At 31.3% G+C, this 21,921-nt stretch overlaps 1 protein-coding gene across 1 annotated transcript in view; it reads right to left on the bottom strand.

Annotated features, from left to right (window-relative positions):
• Positions 1-6,250: 6,250 nt before the first annotated feature.
• Positions 6,251-21,921, bottom strand: part of LOC129232123 (zinc transporter 7-like) — a 28,582-nt gene continuing 12,911 nt past the window's right edge. Inside the window, 11 exon segments of the mRNA XM_054866362.1 lie at positions 6,251-6,553; positions 7,722-7,871; positions 8,673-8,763; positions 10,938-11,073; positions 11,174-11,230; positions 14,574-14,648; positions 18,410-18,428; positions 18,430-18,534; positions 21,597-21,684; positions 21,770-21,789; positions 21,791-21,884. Of these exon segments, the coding sequence (XP_054722337.1) occupies positions 6,506-6,553; positions 7,722-7,871; positions 8,673-8,763; positions 10,938-11,073; positions 11,174-11,230; positions 14,574-14,648; positions 18,410-18,428; positions 18,430-18,534; positions 21,597-21,684; positions 21,770-21,789; positions 21,791-21,884 (883 nt within the window). The 3' untranslated portion in view covers positions 6,251-6,505.

Below are 21,921 nucleotides of genomic sequence, written 5' to 3'. Positions count from 1 at the left end.
TCTTTTTCACGTATCCTGTCAAGTTGTTTACCATATCTTGTAACTACATGAATTTTTGTATTTTCCATTATTTTAGTGCCCTTAATAAGAAAATCAATGTTCCCACCTTAAAACTTGCAAATTTTTTTTGCAAACAGAATAAAAAATATCAAAAATCAAAAAAAAAAAAAAAAAATCACTAATAATAACATATTCTTTCAACAGATGGGCGCTGTGCTAATTTTTATTAATTGTACTAGCAAAAATACCCGGCGTTGCCTGGGTCAGTAATAATTATAAGAAGAAACAATCGCTACTTTCTTTGGTTTTCTGTTTTAACTGAAAGAACTCAAAAACACACCGCTTTGACGTGATTAAAAATCAAGCTTTTTCCTTACCGATAAAAGTAAAATAGCAATAAGTATAAAGAACCAACAAATATTCATTTCGAAACGAAAGCATGAATTTAAGCATACAACCAATTAGAAGAATTTCTAAAATATGAACTAACAAAAAACAAAGATCACTAAAAAAAAACCGTGCACTTGCTTCATTTAATTAAATAGTACACACACACAAAGTAAAAAAAAAAAGAAAGAAAGAAGCTCTCTACTATGTTTACCTCAGGGTGCGAAAAGTAGAGTTTCCAAATGTTTAAATGACTTTAAACTCATGTTTTACTCCGAAGAAGCCTTGATTCAAAATTTTCATTATGATTACTTATAATATTGCTGTTGTTAGGCAACGAATTTTTGTAACAATGGGTTTTATATTTGATCTTATACAGTAAAGAAATTACAAAAAGGGGCCCCTGACATATTAAGAAATTGAAGCCGGAAATTTCACGGCTGTATCCCAAGATCCTTAGCTTCTTGCTAAGTATTTTAAGATTCATCTTGCTTCAAAACATTCCATTACTGAATCTCAATTGGTTGTTAATTTAAACTTTGATATTGTTTCAAGTTTATGAAGCACGTTTTTGAAATTGCATTAAAACATGAATTAAAATGCAAATCAATCCGCCAGCTACTTTATACGGTCTCTTTGCGAGATTAGTGAAAACTATACTCGCGAAGCGATCACATTATCATAACCCTGCTGATCATTGCACCGCTGCATCCCATAATTCCGGCTTCAAATTCATCTAATTTTTACCATAGACGGGGCCTCTCTATGTATATTTCTTTACTCTATATTTAATCATAACATTAGGGAAATTACATGAAATTTACTGTTTTCCAACATAACTTTTTTAAATTAAGTTTTTAATTAATAAATTATAGCCTAAAAGGTGCTCCCTCATAATGTAGCTTTCTATGGTGAAAAAATGGTTAAAGTAATTTTGAATGGTGCAGTAGCTTTGAAGTTTACCCCGGACATCCGGGCAGCAGTAGCCCTTTATGTATATAGATGAGGATACAATTCCTAAGAAAGCAATCAATTTCATGCTTGCTCCAGAGAAGCCTTGATTCAAAATTTTCATTATGATAGCTATTAACATTGCTGTTGTAAGGCAACGAATTTTCGTAACAATGGGATTTATATTTAATCTTTTCATGGGGAAAATACATAAATTTACTGTGTTCCATCATAACTTTTTTTAAACTAAGTTTTTAGCAATAAAATATAGCCTAAGTTGCTCCCTGATAATGTAGCTATCTATGGTGAAAAAATGGTTAAAATACGTTCAGTAGTTTTGAAATTTACCCCGAATATTCGGGCAGAAGTAGCCCTTTATGTAGGCCTCGATTCAAAATTTACATTAGGATTGCTTTTAATGTTGCTGTTGTTAGGCATCGAATTTTCGGAACAATGAGTTTAATCATTAATCATTTGATGTGGAAAATACATTAATTTACTGTGTTCCATCATAACTTTTTTAAACTAAGTTTTTTGGGAATAAATTATAGCCTAAGTTGCTGCCCGATAATGTAGCTATCTATGGTGAAAACATGGTTAAAATCCGTCCAGTAGTTTTGAAGTTTACCCCGGACATCTGGACAGAGATCAGCCCTTTATGTATAAAGATAAAAATAATACAGTAGAAAACCACTTATCCGGGAAGTTCGGGACCATAGCTATCTCGGATATCTGAATTTCCCGGTTTTCTGGATCGCTAAAAAGAGCTTTTGGCCGATTGTTTATAAAAGTTAAATTACTATAATAAATAGTAATACGTATTAAAATAAGTAGAAAACAGTTCAGAAATGCTTATCAATATCGAAACATTAAACTACTAGGTCGATTAGGCCTGGGCCTGGTGCCCAATCTTTCTAAGAGCCCCCGAATTTTTTGAAAACTTATGCATAGCATTAAAAACTAATGTATTTTTGTAAAAATAATAAAAAAATCCTCTTTTAAATAAATGTCAAGCATTATTTTAACATTATTTTACGTTGACTGAATGTGATAGAATAGAGAGGGGGGCCTTTAAAACATTGCGGGCCTTGGGCCTAACTTTCAGTTAGTCGGGCTTGCATTTTTGTAAGCATTTTCCCGAGTTCTAGATGAGTTATATGGTATTTATTAAGAAACCGCTCATTTTCTTTTAGGTATTTTTTAAAAAAATGCTTGGTTTTTCAAAAATTGCCAAAAATGCGTATTTTTGAAAAATGCCGGGAAAATCGGCAAAAGGTCGCCGGTTTTCCGGTTTTTTGGTTCCCGGATAAAAGGAGCTGCACTGTATCTAATTTTGATTTAAATGAAGGGAAAAGATGTTTTCTTTTTCTTAATGTTATAATAAACATTTTTCTTCAAAATTGAACTAAAAAGTTTGTTTTAAACTTGTTCGCTAATAACAATATGGCAGCACCCGTGAAGCAATTTTGCGTTTATAATGATTGAAGATGAAAAAGGAAAATTAATCCCTCTTTCCACCAAAAGTTTTGCTAAAATTAACGAATGCAAAGATCTTTTGATTGAATTGGAAGGTAAGGAAAAAAATATAGCGCAAACTTTAAATGGAGTAAATTTAAAAGCACCGGGCACCGTTTTTGGTTACCATAGGCAATGTTACATGGGCATTACTGACAAAACGAAACTAAATCGGGCCAGAAGACGATTAAACCAGAATGAAAACACTAATGAAGCGGACGTAACAAGACTAAAACACTCATCAACATTTTCACACAGGTATTTTCCCTTACGTTTGCATTATTGGTGAAAAAGAACAAATGTGTAAGGAATACCACTCCTTAAAAAGAAAACGAGAAAAAGTTGAGCAATGCTTAACGCAAAATGTTCCTGAGACTTTTGGACGGCTTGCATCAAAATTGTAATCCGATGTGATAAATATAGCTTGTTATCGAAGAACAAAAAATGTACGTTTTATAATGGGTAGGTATCCTGCACCGAGTATAAAAAGCTATGAACGTCAAAGAAGATCCAAGGAAAACATAACAGAAATGAAAATTTTGAGTTCGGAGCAAAAAACCCCAAAACAGTCTAAGAAATTTCTTCTCAGTGGGAAAAACAAAGAAGAGTTTATGGAATTTTTGTTTCATCAATGGAAAATGTCTGATTCTGAAAACTTTAAGCATGTCACCTTTTTTTTTTTTCACATGGTAAATTTTGCCATCAACTTAACCCTTTAGACGGCCAAGTTCATTCTAAAAAGGTAGATTCTCTAATTTCAGATCACGAAGAGGCAGACATGAAAATACTCCTTCATTCAGCTAATGCATCTAAGTCAAGTAACACTATGCTTGTGAAGTGTTGGGACACTGATGTTCTCATTTTATGCTTTGCAATGAGCAAACGTTTTAAAAGCAGGGTATTTATTCTACTAGGTATGCATCATATCCAAGCACAATATTGATGTGTCACTTGTAGCCCAAAAATTTGGTGAAGATTTTGCACTAGTTAGCTTACATTATTTCGCTGGATGTGATACTTGCGGTGCATTCAAGGGGAAGATTGAAGCTTTGAAAATACTACAAAGCAATGCCTATGTAAAGGCTTTCCAAAAACTTGGTTATGAGTGGGAACTTGATCCTAAATTCATTCCTACATACGAATCATTTGTTTGTAAACTTTATGGTCAAGAAAAGCATAATAAAGTAAATGATGCCCAATACTCAATATTTAAACTGAAATATAAAAGTGCGGCATCGTTACCTCTTACTTATGAAGCTTTACTATGTCATCAGCAAATTATCAAGCAAAAATTCACAGCAGATGTTTATCCAAAGCTCCTTCCTCTGACAGACATTTTTGGGTAGTTATTAATGGACATGGTTGGGTAGTTATTAATGAAGCAATTACCATACAGTGGCATTCACTTCCGTACATACCGGAAAATATGCTGAAGCGGGTATCATGTTTATGCAAAAGGACTTTTTGCATTTCAAACTAATGTTCTTGCCAAACGGGACAAACTACTTTGTTCAGGTGCTTGTTCATGTCATGACAGTTGTAAAAATAAGGTTGAATGCAAGGATAAAAGCAAAAATAGACAGAACAGTAGACCCTCGTTTTACGCAGGTTTATTTTACGCGGTTTAAGATTTGGCACCTTTATTTTATTTTACGCAGATGAGTTTCGGTTTTAGGTGGATGCGGCAATGCAAATAGATGAAATTCTCCCCTCTTTTAAAATCCAAACTCCTAAAGATTGCAGATTATGCATAATAGATTGCATTTTGGCGTGCTAATGATCGATCTTGGGCCACTGGGGACATTTTATGCGATTGGTTCCAGAGCTCTTTCCAGAAGTAAAGTTATTAAACTCACACAGTTCAGAACTCTCTGGAAGAAGAGCTTTTAGGAGTGACAAAGGAGGCCAACACCAACGAGAATATGGACGTTGGTGACGCACAATCAAAAACGTTCACATTGAAAATTATGAGTCATTCCTATAGACAATAAAAATGATCTTTCTGATTTGCTAGTGAAGGAAGATTTTATCATAGAAATGACGCAAGTGATCATGGATGCGTTAATGCTCTGCAAAGAATTACTTAGAAAAATTCTTAATGACTTCCAAAAGACTATCATCGCCAGCTCCTCTTTACAAACAAGTCGATATAAGTGCACATTAAACTTATATACAATTAATCATCACTAGAATGAAGTATTTTGTTATCTGCGGAACCAAACCCCTATTTTAACACTTCTTTAAAATCTCAATTTCTGTGGTTTCGATTGACGTGGCATTCCATAGAACGTAACCCCCGCGTAAAACGAGAGTCTACTGTATTCAAGTGACACTGGCAGTGACTTAAAACTAATTGCAAATATAAAAATGTTTATGATTACTATTAATGCTAGATATTCGGATACCAATGCGGTGGCTTAGCAATTTTGGGAAATTTATTTTCATTTTTAAATTTACTCTTTTACATTTAATTGTAAGGATTTGTGATATTTTGTTTGCAAAATGAGCATGAAAATTTTGAGGTATCCATGCATTTATTTAGTAGAAATCTTTCACTGTTCATGTCAAAACTTGTAATTAACTGCTTTAAAATTTTAAGCAGATCTTTTTAGCATTTTAAATTTTAAAATACTGCATTTATCATAATAATATATGTGTTTTTATTACAAGTTAAAATGAGCAAGTTACAAAAAAAGGTTGAATTTCAGGAAAATTACCAGTAACATGCAAAAATGACTGTAGAGTTTTATATTGACTTAATACTATCAAATAAGCTTTAACCAGATACATTTACTAGTTGTAAACATCTTTAAAGTCGAAAAATGCGAAATATATCAAAAGAAACTCCCCAGAAATAACAAAAAATGCTACTGGAACAACTCAACTTCTGCTGCCTCTAAAAACATAATGTGCAACTATTTTCATGGGAACATTGTATTTTCTGACTTATTATGCTTCTAGGTCTCTGAAAAACTAATTTTTTTTAGTTACCAGATGTGGCAAACAAAACTTTTTTCTAGGCATTTTTCAGCGTTCGTACTGTGGTCTAAAAAAATTTCATGCTTTTTTTGTTTTATAAAAACTGCTTTTTAACTTCATAATTTTATCTCAATAATAACAATTTCACATACTTTATGCACAAGATTTGTCTCTGATATTTCTGTTTGATTGGAATTGGTGATCATTAACATCATTGCTTTTGTTCTTTGCATATGCAGAAGTAAAATTTGAGTATAGGATATATACACACATATCCTTGAATTTAAAAATAATTTGCATTTATTTAACAAAAATTGTATTTTTGCCACTTAAATGTGCCATATTCTATCTTTTACAAATAGAATCTCCAAAATGTAAAAAAATACTGTAGAAAAAAGAAGACAGCATTAGAATTTACGGCAATGCTTACAAACACCCATTTTAAAGGACAAATCAAGTCTTAAGAGCTAAAATTTAAGACTAGTATTAAAAAAAGTTTCCATTTTGTTGCTGTTCACCTAAAATAGGTGGTTGGTAAAGATCTGAGCAACTTTTGTCTGATGACTCTGTCTTCAGATAATTTTCAGTTCCTCCACAAACTCCATGAAAAAAAATGCAGTTTCAGGAACAAATGTAAGAAATGTATTAAGTAAGATCTATCACTAACCGTCTCTCATACTAGCGCATAGTCAATTTGCACATATAACTGCCGCACACCAACCTAAAATGAAACAAAAATATAAGTTTTAGGAAACAAGTTTACATGATACATTTCTTTTTCTTCTAAACTCATATTATAAAAGGTTGTTAAAAAAAAAGTTTGTGGACAAACTTGAAAAGTGATTTTTTTTTCATAATTTTGTTATCTCTTTGAGGGTTATTGTTGTTGGTAAGATGTTTGATACTGGTTACGAGGTTGCACAGATAGAGAAACGGGTGTTGTTGCGTCACTATCAGAAGAAAGGATTGACAATAAGAGATGCTGCCAATGCAATCAATAAAATTGAAGGCACAGCCCAGATTGCATACCAACCGATTGGAGTCTGTTTCATTTAACGCAACACTTTCTGATAGAACAATAAGAGATGCTGCCAATACAATCAATAAAATTGAAGGCACAGCCCAGATTGCATACCAACCGATTGGAGTCTTTCATTTAAGGCAACACTTTCTAATAGAACAACAAAATTTTTGTGCTATTTTTAAGACAATGCCTTTTTAAAGCGGAACTTTTCAAAACAGATTGTTTGCATGTGTCTAGGTTAGCTTTAGCTAATATTCTTTTATGCAGACTGATCATTAATTCTTTTTATCTATGTTTTTTTAAACTATTATTTTGAAGGGAAAGAAGGGTGAAAGGAGGAGAAAAGTCGAGTAGTAAGTTTTTCAACTACAATCAAATCCTTTTGTGCATTTTCCATCCCTTCATTTTTGAGCAAGTGGAAAATAGTGGAAAATAAAATTTATCCAATTCAATTATGAATACATAAATGAGAAATAGAACAGTACCGTTTAAACTCCATTTTCCATTTTTTCACAGTATACAATATACTTATTAAAAAATATAAATGCTTTACATTTTTTTTTTGCTATTGCTTTCATTTTATATGTTTTAATTTTTGTACCCATTTCAGGTACCAATAAGTTTGGAAAGTAGAAAAGTGCCAGTATGTAAGGAAAATAAATTTCATAAATTCTATTTCTTACAATTTTTTATGTCTTAACAAGTATTTCTGTACCAGTACTAAAATATGCAAGACAAGTTAATAAGAAAGGAGCAAGATTCAACTATCGTATATGAGCAAACCTCAAATCACCAGAAAACATTATGAAATGAGCACAGAAGACAGATAAGTAGATGATATAAACATTATTGAACTTAGATTTACCTGTGTAAAAATATTATGAGTATGGCTCAAAAGATATCTGGCATCAGCAGTTGGTGCTACTTCTAATTTTATAGTACCTATGTATACGTTACTACATAGTGTCCAGAAACGAGGCTCTTGAACACTATATACACCATCTAACTGCATAACCTAAACATAAACAATTGTTTATTATAAAACGATTTTAAAAATTAAAACATAAATGACAGTTATCTTCTACATATCTGAATTAAATCTACTTGGCTAAGCTAATATAAACCAGGGCTCGAAGTGGGCATATTTGAAAAATAATAGGACACAACTTCAACAAAATTTAAGGACATTTTTAGAACAATAGATATAAAATAGCAACAAAAACAAGTACTGCCATTTTGAGCACATGCTTCATTTTCATTAATTTCATTCCGAAATGCACTTAAAAAGATAATTTTTTTAATTTCATTTTTCCATATTATAGTATGAATACAATGTAGCAATGAATCTTATATGCAATACTTTTCTGCACACCATATCATTTAGTCAAGTGCAGTGCCTTAAAATTACTTTGTTGTTACCTTTAAAAAGAATTATTGAATAAAGTGGCTGCTTATAATAAAGAAGGCAGTTTAAAAGAAACTAACTAAAACTTTAATTTGCAAGTGCACTGTTTGCCATTTTATGTGCTAGGGATGAAATGACAAACATACATGTGCAATTCTTTATAAACAAATCAATTTTTCACACACAAACGCACATCTGCTTCAGGTTTAAACAATAAGTGAACAAGAACAGTAGAAAAGTTCGATTTTAAATTTTTTTTTCTACAAAAATGTGACGTAAAATTGTGAAAATTTTACGATATTCAGTACACAGTTGAAAATATTACAAATTTGAGAACACTTTTTTTTAAAATTGAGAATTTTAGGAAAATTAGAACAACTTCGACACCTGTTAAACTCAAACAAAACTTACCCTTTGGTAACAACCAGGAAGTACGTTATCAAGAGCTTTAGGTGTCCTCTGCATTAGTATGCAAGTGGAATCTTTAAGTAATGGAATGACACTGCAAATTAAAAAAATATTTTAAATGAATTTATTGAAAAATACATGCATATGTTACCGTGAAAGTTTAAAATCTTGTAAATGTCATCATTAGCCACAGAATATCAAAAATTCACATACTAAAGATATTAGTGACAGACTGAATACTCCTGCTGAATCATCAGTGAAATTCAACATTCTCCAATTTTGACTTTGACGTTTACATATAAATTACAAATGCAATGAATTTCTTGGAAAATTTCATATTTACTTTTGGTAACAACTCATTTACATCTATTGCTTCATTTTAAAATTTGAAAACTAGTATCATTATGTTTGGATGAATATACAGGGGTAAGAGAAAATAATACAAACCGTGAATTTACAATATTACGGAAATACAGCTTAACTTCACGAACTACAGCATAACTTTAACGATACCCGATTTAACGATTTCCTCAATTTAATGATACGTTTCACTGGTTCAGATTTGACTGTATTAAGTGTCTATGCTCCTCGATTTAAAGATATCCTTGATTAAACGATAACTTTTTGCAGTTCCTCCTTGACAGTCATTAAATCGAGGTTATACTGTACGTAATGAATGTTTTTAAACTTCGAACATAAAATAAACATGCACAAAGTTACACTAAAAAAAATCTGGTACTTGCAAAGTTAGGAGTCTTTTTTTGAGGGGGGGGGGAGTCCCTCGAGGGTTTCCTATGTCATAGAATGCAGATTTAAATATGGATTTGTTTAATTTTTAATATTTCTGTTGCTGGGTTTAACTTATGTGCATATTTTAAAAAATGCCACATATTCATAAGAAAATTGACATTTCTTTAAAAAGTTAATTTATTTTTCATACTCTTTTGGCTTATTTCAAAAGTTGTCAGTTTAAATATAAGAAAATTCCAGGAAACCATTTTACACATCATAAAAACTACACAATGAAATTTAAAACAGAAAATATTAAACAGAAAGTATGGGTTGTTGAAATTCCATAGCGCTTGAGCAAAAGATTTTTAAAAAAGTGCCTAAATGAGCAACCATGTGCAATAACCTATGTAAAAAGTGCAGTTCTACATCAAGAAATTTTAAAAAGATAAACCCATTGTATTACACAAGATTTTAAACATTTCCTGAAAAGCAATAAATAAAAGGGGTTGTCTCAATATTATTCAATTAGAGAGACAAATAATTGATCAATTTATTTTATCCTAAAATTAAATATACATAACAATAAAAAAAACTATTTAAAAAGAGCTTTTTATAACTATAATGGCGAGAAAAAAACCTCACAGTTTAATACTTTTTGGAGACTTTTTTACGTGTAGTGTATCGTTCAACTTTTTTATGACATTTAACTGCACTTTTACATAACTTTCCAATTGCCTATTTAGGCACTTTTTTAAAATGTATTTTACACATACGATATGAAAATTTATCTTCTTTAACAACCCATATTTTCTTTTCCAATTAGAATTTTCTTTTCAAATTTTAGCTTTCAATTTTAATTATATACAAATATTACACCTGAAAGTTTCGTATAATTTGACAACTATTGAAAATATAAGTAAAAAAGCATGAAAAAGATCCATTTTTAAAAGAATTGTTAATATCTTAACAAATGTGTTATTTTTATGAAAATCAGCACATAAGTTACATACAGAGAAACAATAATTTGAAAACAAATTCTATCTGCATTCTACAATACAGTCACACTATGACCCTGGGATTGAATACAGGGTAAAACCCTTGATGGGAGCATCCCAACATCGCGAGAAAGATTTTTTAGAAAAGAAGTACAAGTCCTTAAAGAGCCTAATGGCCCAAGAAATTGAAAAAAAAAAAAAAAAAAACTAGCATTAAAACTTATTAATTAACCCTTGATGGGAGCATCCCAACATCGCGAGAAAGATTTTTTAGAAAAGAAGTACAAGTCCTTAAAGAGCCTAATGGCCCAAGAAATTGAAAAAAAAAAAAAAAAAAACTAGCATTAAAACTTATTAATGTTGCAAATATACACTGCTGAGCTCTGGGAAGAGGCCCTACAGATTTTGTTGCACGGAAGTCCAAAATTTATAGATCCGTGCCTGTTCACAATGTTCATTATTCACACACATTAAATGTAAACTAAATTGGAATTTTTTACTCAATACTCAATACTAAATGCATTTATTTGTCAAGACAAACCTAAAGCCAATGAGAGTTGATATAAACATGGAACAAATTGGATCAGCAATCATCCAACCAAACTGGTTCATAAGAACGGCTGAAACAATTACACCAACACTGCCCAACGTATCCGCTAAAATGTGGAGGAAGACACCTTAAAAGAAAAAAAAAGATTATAAAAACGAATATTTTAATTCAGAATCAAATGCAAATATTTTCTCGAATTCCAGTTTTAGGAAAAAAAAAAGAAGTACCATGCATTATTTGGCTATTTCCTCCATTTCCTTGAACATCTTCTTTGCCTTCTTTACCTGTTTTAAAAAAAGTTTGTAACAAACATTTAGGAACAGTAGAAGCGAAATTAGTACATATTGTTCGTTTGGAAAAAGAGTGCCACAATACGAAATTTTTAATTTTCTTTTCTTTTTTTCGCTTAAAAGACTAAAATGGACATCATATTCTTTGGAAAATAATGACAGATTTTTTGTTCTAATATTAACCACTGAAGAGTGCAGCAAACTTACTTTTCTTAATGCAAATTGCCTGATGAGTTCAACTTCAAACATTTCTCCTGTAAAATTTAATTTCTTCGTATTATGGCACTCTTCTTCCAAATGAGTGACATGAATTATTAGGTGTCATTATTAGCTAGCTTTCTTTTTAGCTGCCAAAATGTTTCGCTTAGTTACAATGTTATAATAAAAGGAGTGATACAGTACAAGACTGAGTCTCAACCTGTGGTCTGTAAAACTTTTATATGGCTAGCGAAAGCTAACAAAAATTAATCTATATAATTTTCATAGTCATAATTAAATTTATTAAAGGAAACTTTTGGAATCCTCTTATTTTCCATAAAATTGTTGCGAAAATATTCTTTCTATTCTATGTTGTCCACAGAGGATTCGGAAAAGTAGTGAGTGGTCTTCAATGGTGAAAAGATTAGGAACCACTACACTGTCTTCCAGCTTGAAAAACAAAAACAGAAAATGATTTGAAAAATTAAGTTTAAAACTTACCAAAAAAAAAAAAAATAATCTGCATTTCATATAAAGTTAGTAAAAAAACAAGCAATTAGGTGCAAAATTATGATTGTCAAAAAGTTAGGCACCAAAAACAACGACTGGATGAGAAAACATGATTATCAAGCTAAAATACACCAACAACCACTAAATTTGAACCCTTAATAGAAATATGGCATTTTATGGTACTTAAGCCGCAGCTATACTTGTTCAAAAGTTAAACTCTAAGAACCACAATTTATACCCTAATGAGGTATGTGGGAAGGAGGAAAAAATCTAATGACGTCTCTGAATTCTATGAAAACTCATCTGAGAAAGAAAGGCACAGTATGATGATGTAGAAAATTGGACATCTTTTTAGGGAATTTAGTTAAACTTATTATAACTACTGATTTGAAAGACGCTAGTATTATAAAGTTGAGAACTGATAATTGTGATTAAGAAATTTCCAATACGGCAGACCCAGACAGTGACTATGAGGATTTTAAACAATTATTGTTAATTTTCCTATGAGGATGGAGGTCCTGAATTTGATGGCTATGAAGATAGTTATTAGGTGTTTTTACTTACAGAGTATATTATCTTATTAATAAATGAAAATTACTTACACTTACTCTACATTAAAAATTATTTTGTGTTCAGTAATTAAGTCTAATGTAAGATAAATAAATACCTTTGTGCTGAACAGTAAAGTAAGAAAAACAACTGAACAACTGCTGAACAAAAGTAAGAAGAACAAAAGGATGAGGCTTTTGTTGGATGTCTTTTCATCCATAAGCTCATTACTTTTTGCATTGAAAAAAGCGTTCCCTGTAACGCCGAAAAACGTGTCTGCTGTAATTGGCAAATTTGTGCTTTTTTTAACATTGTTTTTCTTACTTTAAGTGTAATGTAATTTGAACTTAAAGTTGAGCATTTTAAAAATTGTCCAAAATCTGCAAATCAATTCTTCCTAATTTGCATTTTCAACAGTTTCTTTCATCATAGTTTTCTCTCAATAACTTTATGGTTTTTAATTATTGTGGAAAGTGTACTAGATTAATTAGAGATTTTGAAATAAATAGAGCAATTTCGACTTTCTTTTTTCATTTACTAACTTAAAAATTTTAATTTTATCTTCACCTAAAAGCACATTAAAAAGCTTTTTCCCAGCCATTTTACAAGAAACTAAAAAACCAGAAACCTATGAGGATGAGGAACGGTTTTCAGTATTTGCTTGAAAACTGATGAAAAATCAACCCTCTGTCCTCAAAGTGGGCAACTTGTACTGAAGAAAAGCACAAAGAATTTATATCCTGGATAAAACACTGGGTAAAAAAGACTACAGCACCCTCCTCATACCCACACTACCCTATTATCTTGCCCCAATCTCCTATTCTTAAACTTTCTAAGGCAAAGGAAGAAAAACTACCAGCAAGTGTCTCTACTACTGGTTCTACTATGAAAACTTCCAAGGAAAAACGGCAATTCAAACTTGCTTTTGTGCAGAAATTTCGACACATCAAGGGTTTCAAAAACTAGATTTCGAGAAAATCACGAAAAATACTGAGGATTTTTTATGGAAAATGCAGGGGAATTTTCTTTTTTTTTTTTCCTGAGACATTGAGAGTTTTGAGATATCAAGATTTGACTCAACATGTTACAGAACTGTTTTTTTTTTTTTTTTTGGTCATGTTCTACTTTGGGGAGGAGAGGGGGGGGGGGGTCTGATCTACTTTTTTAAATTTAAAAAAAAAAAAAAAAACAGGCTGAAAATAAGCATAAATTCTATTTTAAAGTCAAAAATACAGAATATTTTTGACAGTCAGCAGTTTTTTTTGCTGGATCTACAGATGGTCAAATGTGCAATTCCCCATTGCAATACACACAAGTTTTGAACTTTAAAAAATACAATCTGATACAATATTGACTACATTGCTTTCATGTATTTAAGACAAATATCCACATAAAAATAGTTAATAAAATTACATAGGAAATGTCTTTGAAAGTAATTTTCTGTCCTAGCCATTTAAACAGCTCGATAATCTGTATTAGACAATGGAACAAAAGAATCTCATTTGTCACAAAATAAAAATTATTATTACTAGATGTTTTTTCCTTCAGCACCTTAACAAAAGCTATTTATGTTCAAGAATTATTCATATAATTACAGTCCATAATATAAGAAATACAATCGATTATGGATGCTATTTTGACATGCAAAACTAACACTAATGAAAGCAAAATCTATGGAAAGTACAAATTGATTTTGGCTCACAGCTGTGCCATCTATGAGCAATCCTCAGAACTACAAAAAGTAACCCCCGAATCAAAAGAGATGCGTAAGTAGTGCTTGTTTCAATTTTTATGAGGATCCTCAGAACTACAAAAGTAACCCCCGAATCAAAACAGATGTGTAAGTAGTGGCTGTTTCAACTTTTATGAGGACAATTTTAGTCTTGTCACATAGCATGCAGCACTAACGGTACGGACACAAAAACTATAAACAAGTGAGATGTAATGCCGACCAAGAAGGGATTAAAAGAAAGCATTAAAATAGACATTTAAAATAATCTATGTTACACTAAAATATTACATTCCAGATATCTTTAATTGGGAAAAAATAATTCATACATTTCCAAAATATGGTACATACTATAATTATGAGAATGTCCATGCCCATGTCCGTGTTCATGATTATGTGACTGTCCATGGCTATGTCCATGATCACCTGTAAAATAAAAGCATGAATATTAAGTTTGAACGAAAAACAATTTCCAAATTCAACTTAAATGAAATTAACACTTTAAACGTTTCAAATGCAAAATCAAAAGTCAAATTTCAGCTATTTGCTGATTAAGTAATTATGATCATTGACAAATTTTATCAAATTTTTCATTGAAGTAAACTTTTAAACATTTAATGACGTAGTCAACTCGGGATAATTCGAATTTTTCGATATTTCAAAAAAAAAAAAAAAAAGTATTTCCCTGAACCTTTATCGCGTTTTTAATGAAATTTTCTCTTTAACTCAAATTATTTTTTCCCTTCCTCTCGGCAACTCAAATTTTTTTCCCATTCACTCAAAAAAATTTCAATCCCTCAAAACTCGAATTTTCATACAGTTATGCTTTTTCTCCTCCATTTATGTGCTCTAGAAGAAAAACGTGTCTTTGGGCTCTCTCTCTTGTTAGTAGTTTTTAGTTGTGTTCATCACACGTATGTGGGAGGGGAGGCATGTTTCAGCTCCTGTTTTCTGCCAACAGTGGACAATGGTCGAGTTTCTAGAACAAAGGTTCTCTCAACCTGAATGACCAGTTCCCCAAACACAAACCCTTTCTCGTTCTAGTCCTCAGTTTCCTACTTTGCTTATTAGTGCTATGAAGAAGCTCAAGTTCATTTTTCATCGCACTATGGCTGCAAAACAAAAATGCACTACTTTCTATTGCAATGAAAAAAAAAGTGATTGATGTGGTTGGAAAAGGGGGAAAAGACACTACACTTTCTATTGCAATGAAAAAAAAAAGTGATTGATGTGCTTGGAAAAGGGGGAAAGAAAAAGATTGATATTGGGAAGGAATTTGGCATTCCGAACAGCACACTGTCAACCATTCTCAAAAACTTTGATGATAATCAAGGGGATCGAAAAAAATGAAAATTGTAGAATATCCGGAAGTTGAAAAATGCTTGAAAAATGGATGACCCAGTGTCGAACCCAGAATATTCCACATAATGGAAACATATTGAGAGAAAAAGCGGAGGATTTTGGGAAGCAACTCAACTTTACGGATTTCAAAGCAAGCAGTGGTTGATTTGAAAATTTCTAGAAAAAGAAACATCACTTTTTATAAAATTTGTGGAGAAAGTGGAAGTGTTAGTCAAGAAGTCTGCGAGGAATGGAAGGGATCACAAGGATGTTCAATGCCAATAAAACAGGTTTATTTTTTAAATGTCTTCCTGACAAAACAATAGCTGTGAAATGGGAAGCTTGCCATGGCGCAAAGAAAAGCAAGGAAAGAGAAACTTTATTACTGTGCACCAACATAGATGGATCCGAAAGAATGAAGCCAGTAATGATAGGAAAACCAAAAAAGCCAAGATGTTTAGCTGGAGTTAAATCATTTCCTGTGGATTATGCAGCTAACACAAAATTATGGATGACAGTCGAATTGCTTGAAAAATGGCTGAAAAATTTAGACCGTAAAATGTCTAGGCAAAACCGCAAAATTGTCCTATTTGTTGACAACTGTACATTCCGAGCTCAATTACGACGAAATTAAAATTTGTAAAACTGGAGTTCCTTCCGCCCAATACCACTTCAAAACTATAGTGGTTAGATCAGGGAATCATCCAAAATTTCAAACTGAAATATCCTCATCAAGTTGTAAAAAAATGCATGGTTGAGATTGACGAAGGAAGCAACCCTTCTGTAAATGTGTTGCAGGCTATGAGAATGATTGATAAAGCCTGGAATTGTGTTGAACAAAGAACAATAGCAAACTCCTTTAGAAAGGAGGGTTTCCATAAAGCATCTACTGAGGAAATCCATGTAGAAGAGGAAAAAAAAGAAAAGGAAATTGAGGAAACAGTTAATGAGGAATTGAGTTTAGTGTCGAAAGCTCTGCAGTTAGATCCTCTAACAACATTTTGAGACTTTGTCAACATAGATGATGATATTCAAGTGTGTGTGTAGAAATTTATTAGGAAAAGACATAGTTGCCGAGTTTAGACCACTCTCAGGAGAGGAAGATGATGAGCTTGAAGAGCTTATCCATCCAAAAAAGATCACCTCTAATGAAGCAAAAAGTGCCATGCATGTGATGCGGGCGCTCATTGAATCGAGACCTGATGTGGACTCAAAGACATTCAATGCTATTTTCCATCTGGAAAATATAATTGACGTGGAAAAAAAAAAAAAGAGTACCAGTCAAAATCTTTTTGACCGATATTTTAAATAAAATATGGTAAGTACTTTTTTTGTGTTCACGTTTGTTAATGAGGTATATAATATACTTATATTAAATGGAATGATTTTTTGTAAGATTTTCGATAACTCGAATTTTTTATGTCTTCCCTTCAATTTTGAGTTAGCGAGAGTCGACTGTATTCAGTTCATTAGAAATAAATAAATCTCTGTCATAAGAAAGAGGAATAATTTTTGGACAGTACAAACAGTAATTTAATCACAGTACAGTGCAATTTTATGAATTTAAGAAAAAGATTGCATTCTTAAAGATAAAAAATACTATTAAACTAAACTAAGCAGTGCAACATCCCATGGGAGCCAGGGTCTACTGCACCCATCTCTGTTTTTGAAAAAAAAAATATTATTACTTTCTAAAAATACAAATCCTTTGTGTAATAGTACATATATAGTAAAGTGTCTCACTATAAGGTTTTAAAGCTACTTCAGTAGTTACATTTTAGGAAGATTAATTTTATATGATTTTGATTTTCCCTTTCATGGTAGTCATATCTGCTGTAAAATCTTCATACTAGTGAAAAATTATAACAAAATTTTCCTACATTTATCATTATAACTATGATAAATATAGAACAAGTATAAACATGTTGATAGAAATTCAGTAAAAATAAAATGTATTTCAAAACAGCAATGAACAAAAGCAAGCATATCTGATAAAATTGTAATTATAAATGAATGGGCCCCTAGAAGAAGGACATATAAGGCAGTGAGAAGCAAAGGAATGTAAGTGGCAAAATTAAAAATTTGGAGATAACCAGCACACATGGTAGGTGAACTTCTCCTCTGTCTTGGGGCAAGAAATGGTACTAGTAGTCCTGGTAGTTGCTGCTATACAGCATGATTTAGAAAAAAAATTCAATGAAAGTCTATCTAAGATGTTATCTTTACACGCGTTCTACTCAAAACTTGAAAATGTTCACTTACATCCCTTTGCTTCTTGTTGCCTCATACATAACAAATTAAAAATTTAATTTTTAGTTTAATATATGCCCTTCTTCTAGGACAGGAAGGAGTAAATATTAATGAAGACCAAGTGTAACATATGCCTTCCTTCTAGAGACCCATTCAAATGAAGAATGAACAGATTAGTACAAAGAGAATACAAAAGTCCCTTATAAAATTAACGGCAAACTAACTCTGGTAATGCATATCATTTTAAAATACTTTACCACTTCAAACTAATTTTTAAAAAAAAGCTTCTTTAATTGTGAATTTTTATATCACTTTCTGTTTGTGGTTTCAAGTAAAATTATAACAAAATCCATTTTGCATAATATTTTACTACAGGCAATCATCACTTTCATACATAATAGCTTTTAAAATTTTCTGGATAATATTCAAAACTCAGTTAAAAATGTTAAATTCAATCATCATTAGCAAATTATGCATAGCATGAACCTAATATACAAAAATATACATACTATAATGAATAAATTGAAAGTTATTCTGTATCTGGAAAAGTCTGTGACATAACAACAGTACAGGCATTCATATTTACATTGTCTTACCTCCATCGTGCGAATGACCTATGCCCATGTTGAAATGCAAAAATGCCAACTAAATTAACTAAGAAGCCCAACACAGAAACAACAAAAAGTCTTTCATGTTTTACTTCTGGGGGTTCAATGGCTCGCTGAAAAGACAAATAAATAAATTTACAAGGAAAGAAAGAAAACAAACAATTCGAAAGTTAATTAACATCATAGACAAATTTCATTTAATTTTTAAAATCTTTTACACATCAAAAAACTCAAAAATATTGCCACTTCCAGTAATATAAACTAGTAGAGAAATTCAAACTAATTCAAAGGGATTTTTAAAAAAAATTATTGTTTTGAAAATTCATATAAACCAAAAAAGTAATATCTTCATGTATCTTTATATCTTTATATCATTTCTTATATCTTTAAACGAGCAATTCTTGTGGGTATGTATATATTTCGTATCTCGGAAACGGCTCTAACGATTTGGATGAAATTTTGGATTTAATTGTAGTTTAGCATTCTAAGTTCATCTACATCAGCGTTTTTTTCTATAAAAATGCGATTTTTTTTCAAAAAAGAGTTTTTTAATATAAAGTCTAATTGAGTTCAGCCTTGAAAAAAACTGTGAATTGATACATAAGGCAGACGATTTGCAACCATAACAATGAAAATTTGTCCCTTCTCGCTTTAAAAGTTTAAACTTGCTTAGGGTTGCCAGGAATGGCTGATATTAGCCACTTTGGTTCATTTCAATCACACTTGGCTAAAAACAAAATTCAAAAGCACTATGTAAGTCAATGTAAGGCATTTTTTTTTAAAGCAAAACTATTGCTTGACCGCCCTAATTTTATTTTATTTACTTATACTCTTTTTTACACTTCAAATAGTTTTATATATTTGTTTTTTTTAAATCACGCATCTAAATTTCATTTTGAAAAAACATAATTCTAGAGACTTTATATTTTGTTGGAGTGGCATGTGGATCATTAGTTTTTACGGAAAGCGTGCTATATGTAGTATTTTCTGGCATAAAGTGACCACTACACTAAAATGTATTTATTCCAAATGAAAATCTTGATTAGGATAAAATCGTGAATCGCGATGTAGTATGGAAGGAAGTTTTGGGCTTAAAAAACCGATTTACCCACAGTAGAATTGGCTACAAGTTCAAAGTCTTTTAATTAATGACAGGAAAATTGTACAGTGGAAACAAAATGTAGGGGAGGTCGAGGTAATAAGAGACTGGGGTAATGAGAGACGCAGTCAAAAAATCACAAAAAAAAAAAAAAAATCTTAGACAACTTTAAAATTATGTAATTATAAAGAACCATATGTATACTTTACTGCAATACACTTCTTTAAAAGTTTATAACATGTTTCGATTTTTTTTTTCATGCAATGAAAAAAAAACGCGATATTTTGTAGGTGAAGTGTTTGGGAGTTATTAATGTGTAAACTTCTGACCAATACTATTTTTTGAAATCTGGAAAGTCTTCCTTATTTACAGGCTGGTGTGAGCCAGTCTCTTATTACCCCCATTTTTATTTTTTGTAGTATTGGGTAAAGGGGTTAGTATGGAGTAATATGAGACTGGTGTCTCTTATTGCCCCATACTAACCCCTCTTAGATGGGCTGATTAGAGACAAGAATTTATTGAAATTTTTGAACATTTTTTAAAACAAAATATTTGTTGAATAATCGTCTAAAAAAATCAAGAGGAGTCCATTTTATGCAGTTAATATGAGATAGTTGTTTCAAGTTTTTTAGAATATTAGTATACATTTTATTTCATTTTACTTTTGTCTCTTACTACCCCAGCCTCCCCTAACAGATAGTTTAAAGCAAAATGTTGATTTAATTGCATTCAGAATCTTCTTTGTTTGGTACTTGAGTGTTATAAGAAGGTAGCGGCACATTTTCAATCATTTGCTTCATATTTATTGTCGCTATGTTTGGTCTTAGGAACTACTTTTTTGGCAATACCGTGTGTTAAATATTTATACGCAACCAACTCAGAGCTTTTGTAGGTGGATGACTGTGGGGGAGAGGAGGCTAATATTCAGTAGTAGGCTTCTTATAGCTGAAATGATTATAATGCTGATGAAGTGTTTACATGTATATCTCTCATTTCTCGGAAGCATCGAGCACCTTAATATTTCGTTAACGTGATGCTTTTTAAATATATTTGAAAAAGTATCGAATCTCAGAAAAACACAAGTTGACAAAAAATAATTATTTTAAAGCCGAGCGAGGCTTGGTCGTCCAGGTACTATTTTTTTAAATTAAAACAGCTGTAGAATTATAAGACTATCATAACAATGATTAAATTTTGTACAACATTTTTCTGCCTTTGAAGGATTGCAACATTGAAGGCGGCTCATGAGACTGGATTTTGCAATTATTTTTTATTATATATTAAATGATTTTTTCCAGAAGATTTATTTGCTTAGTAAAAAAAATACAAGAATTGCTTGCATTTAGACTTACATCATGAAATTTGGCACAGAATTAGTTTGTAGCATGGGGGTGTGCACCTCGAAGCGATTTTTCGAAAATTTGACTTTGTTCTTTTTCTACTCTAATTTTAAGAACATTTTCCCAAGCAAAATTATCATAAGATGGACGAGTAAATTATCAAGTTATCATAACGTGGAACCGTAACATGGGCAAGCCAATTGCAAGAAATTCATCCTACATTATTTGTAAATATATCAGGCGAACCAAAAGACCGTTTAACTTTTCTACTACGGGCAAAGCAGTGCGGGTACTGCTAGTACTATTATATAAAAAAAAAATGACTGGAAATATGTTACTATTAACTTATGTAGTACTTTAATATCTTTTTTTTTTGTTTGTTTGTTTGTTTTTTTTGTTTTTTCTTTTTTTGCAGAAGAGAAAATCTGTTTCAGGAAATATTTTCCACCAATTTGCCGGTCCATCAGGCAAGAAAGGTTGAAAAACACTGGTATGGAATATTTATTTCTGGGTAATAAAACATTTTTAAGCAATTTAATTTGCTTCTGAAATATGTGTTTGAAAGGTTTAAACATTTTGATCAATTTGAAATTATTATACTATTTTAATTATGTAAGATAATTGATCTGTGAAATAATTTATTCAACACACAACCTCTGGTTTCGAGATGTACATATATCATCTACAAATAAAAGTATATCATCGACAAATAAAAAAATGTGAAATAAATATTTACCTCCACAGCTTCTGAAAATATGAAAAATGCGATGAACAGGAGGAAAAGACCATTAACGAACCCAGCCAAAACTTCTGCTCGTACATAGCTACAAGAAAATTATACATTTACATTTTGGGACATTTCATTGCAATACAAAAACAAATTAAGCAAGATATTTCAAAATACTGTACCCATAAGGATATCTGTCATTGGGCACGCCATTTGGTTATCACAGATGCAGCTAAGCCTGCCAACAATGCAGTGCAATCAAAAAACATGTGAAAGGAATCTGATATGAGTCCCAAGCTGAAACACATACAGACTTTAAGTTCACTTACAATTG

This window comes from Uloborus diversus, unplaced genomic scaffold (genome assembly GCF_026930045.1).
Source record: "Uloborus diversus isolate 005 unplaced genomic scaffold, Udiv.v.3.1 scaffold_11, whole genome shotgun sequence".
NCBI classification, from domain to species: Eukaryota; Metazoa; Arthropoda; class Arachnida; order Araneae; family Uloboridae; genus Uloborus; species Uloborus diversus.
The sequence above is the reverse complement of the archived record's forward strand: the minus strand, read 5'-3'. Positions and strand labels throughout refer to the sequence as shown.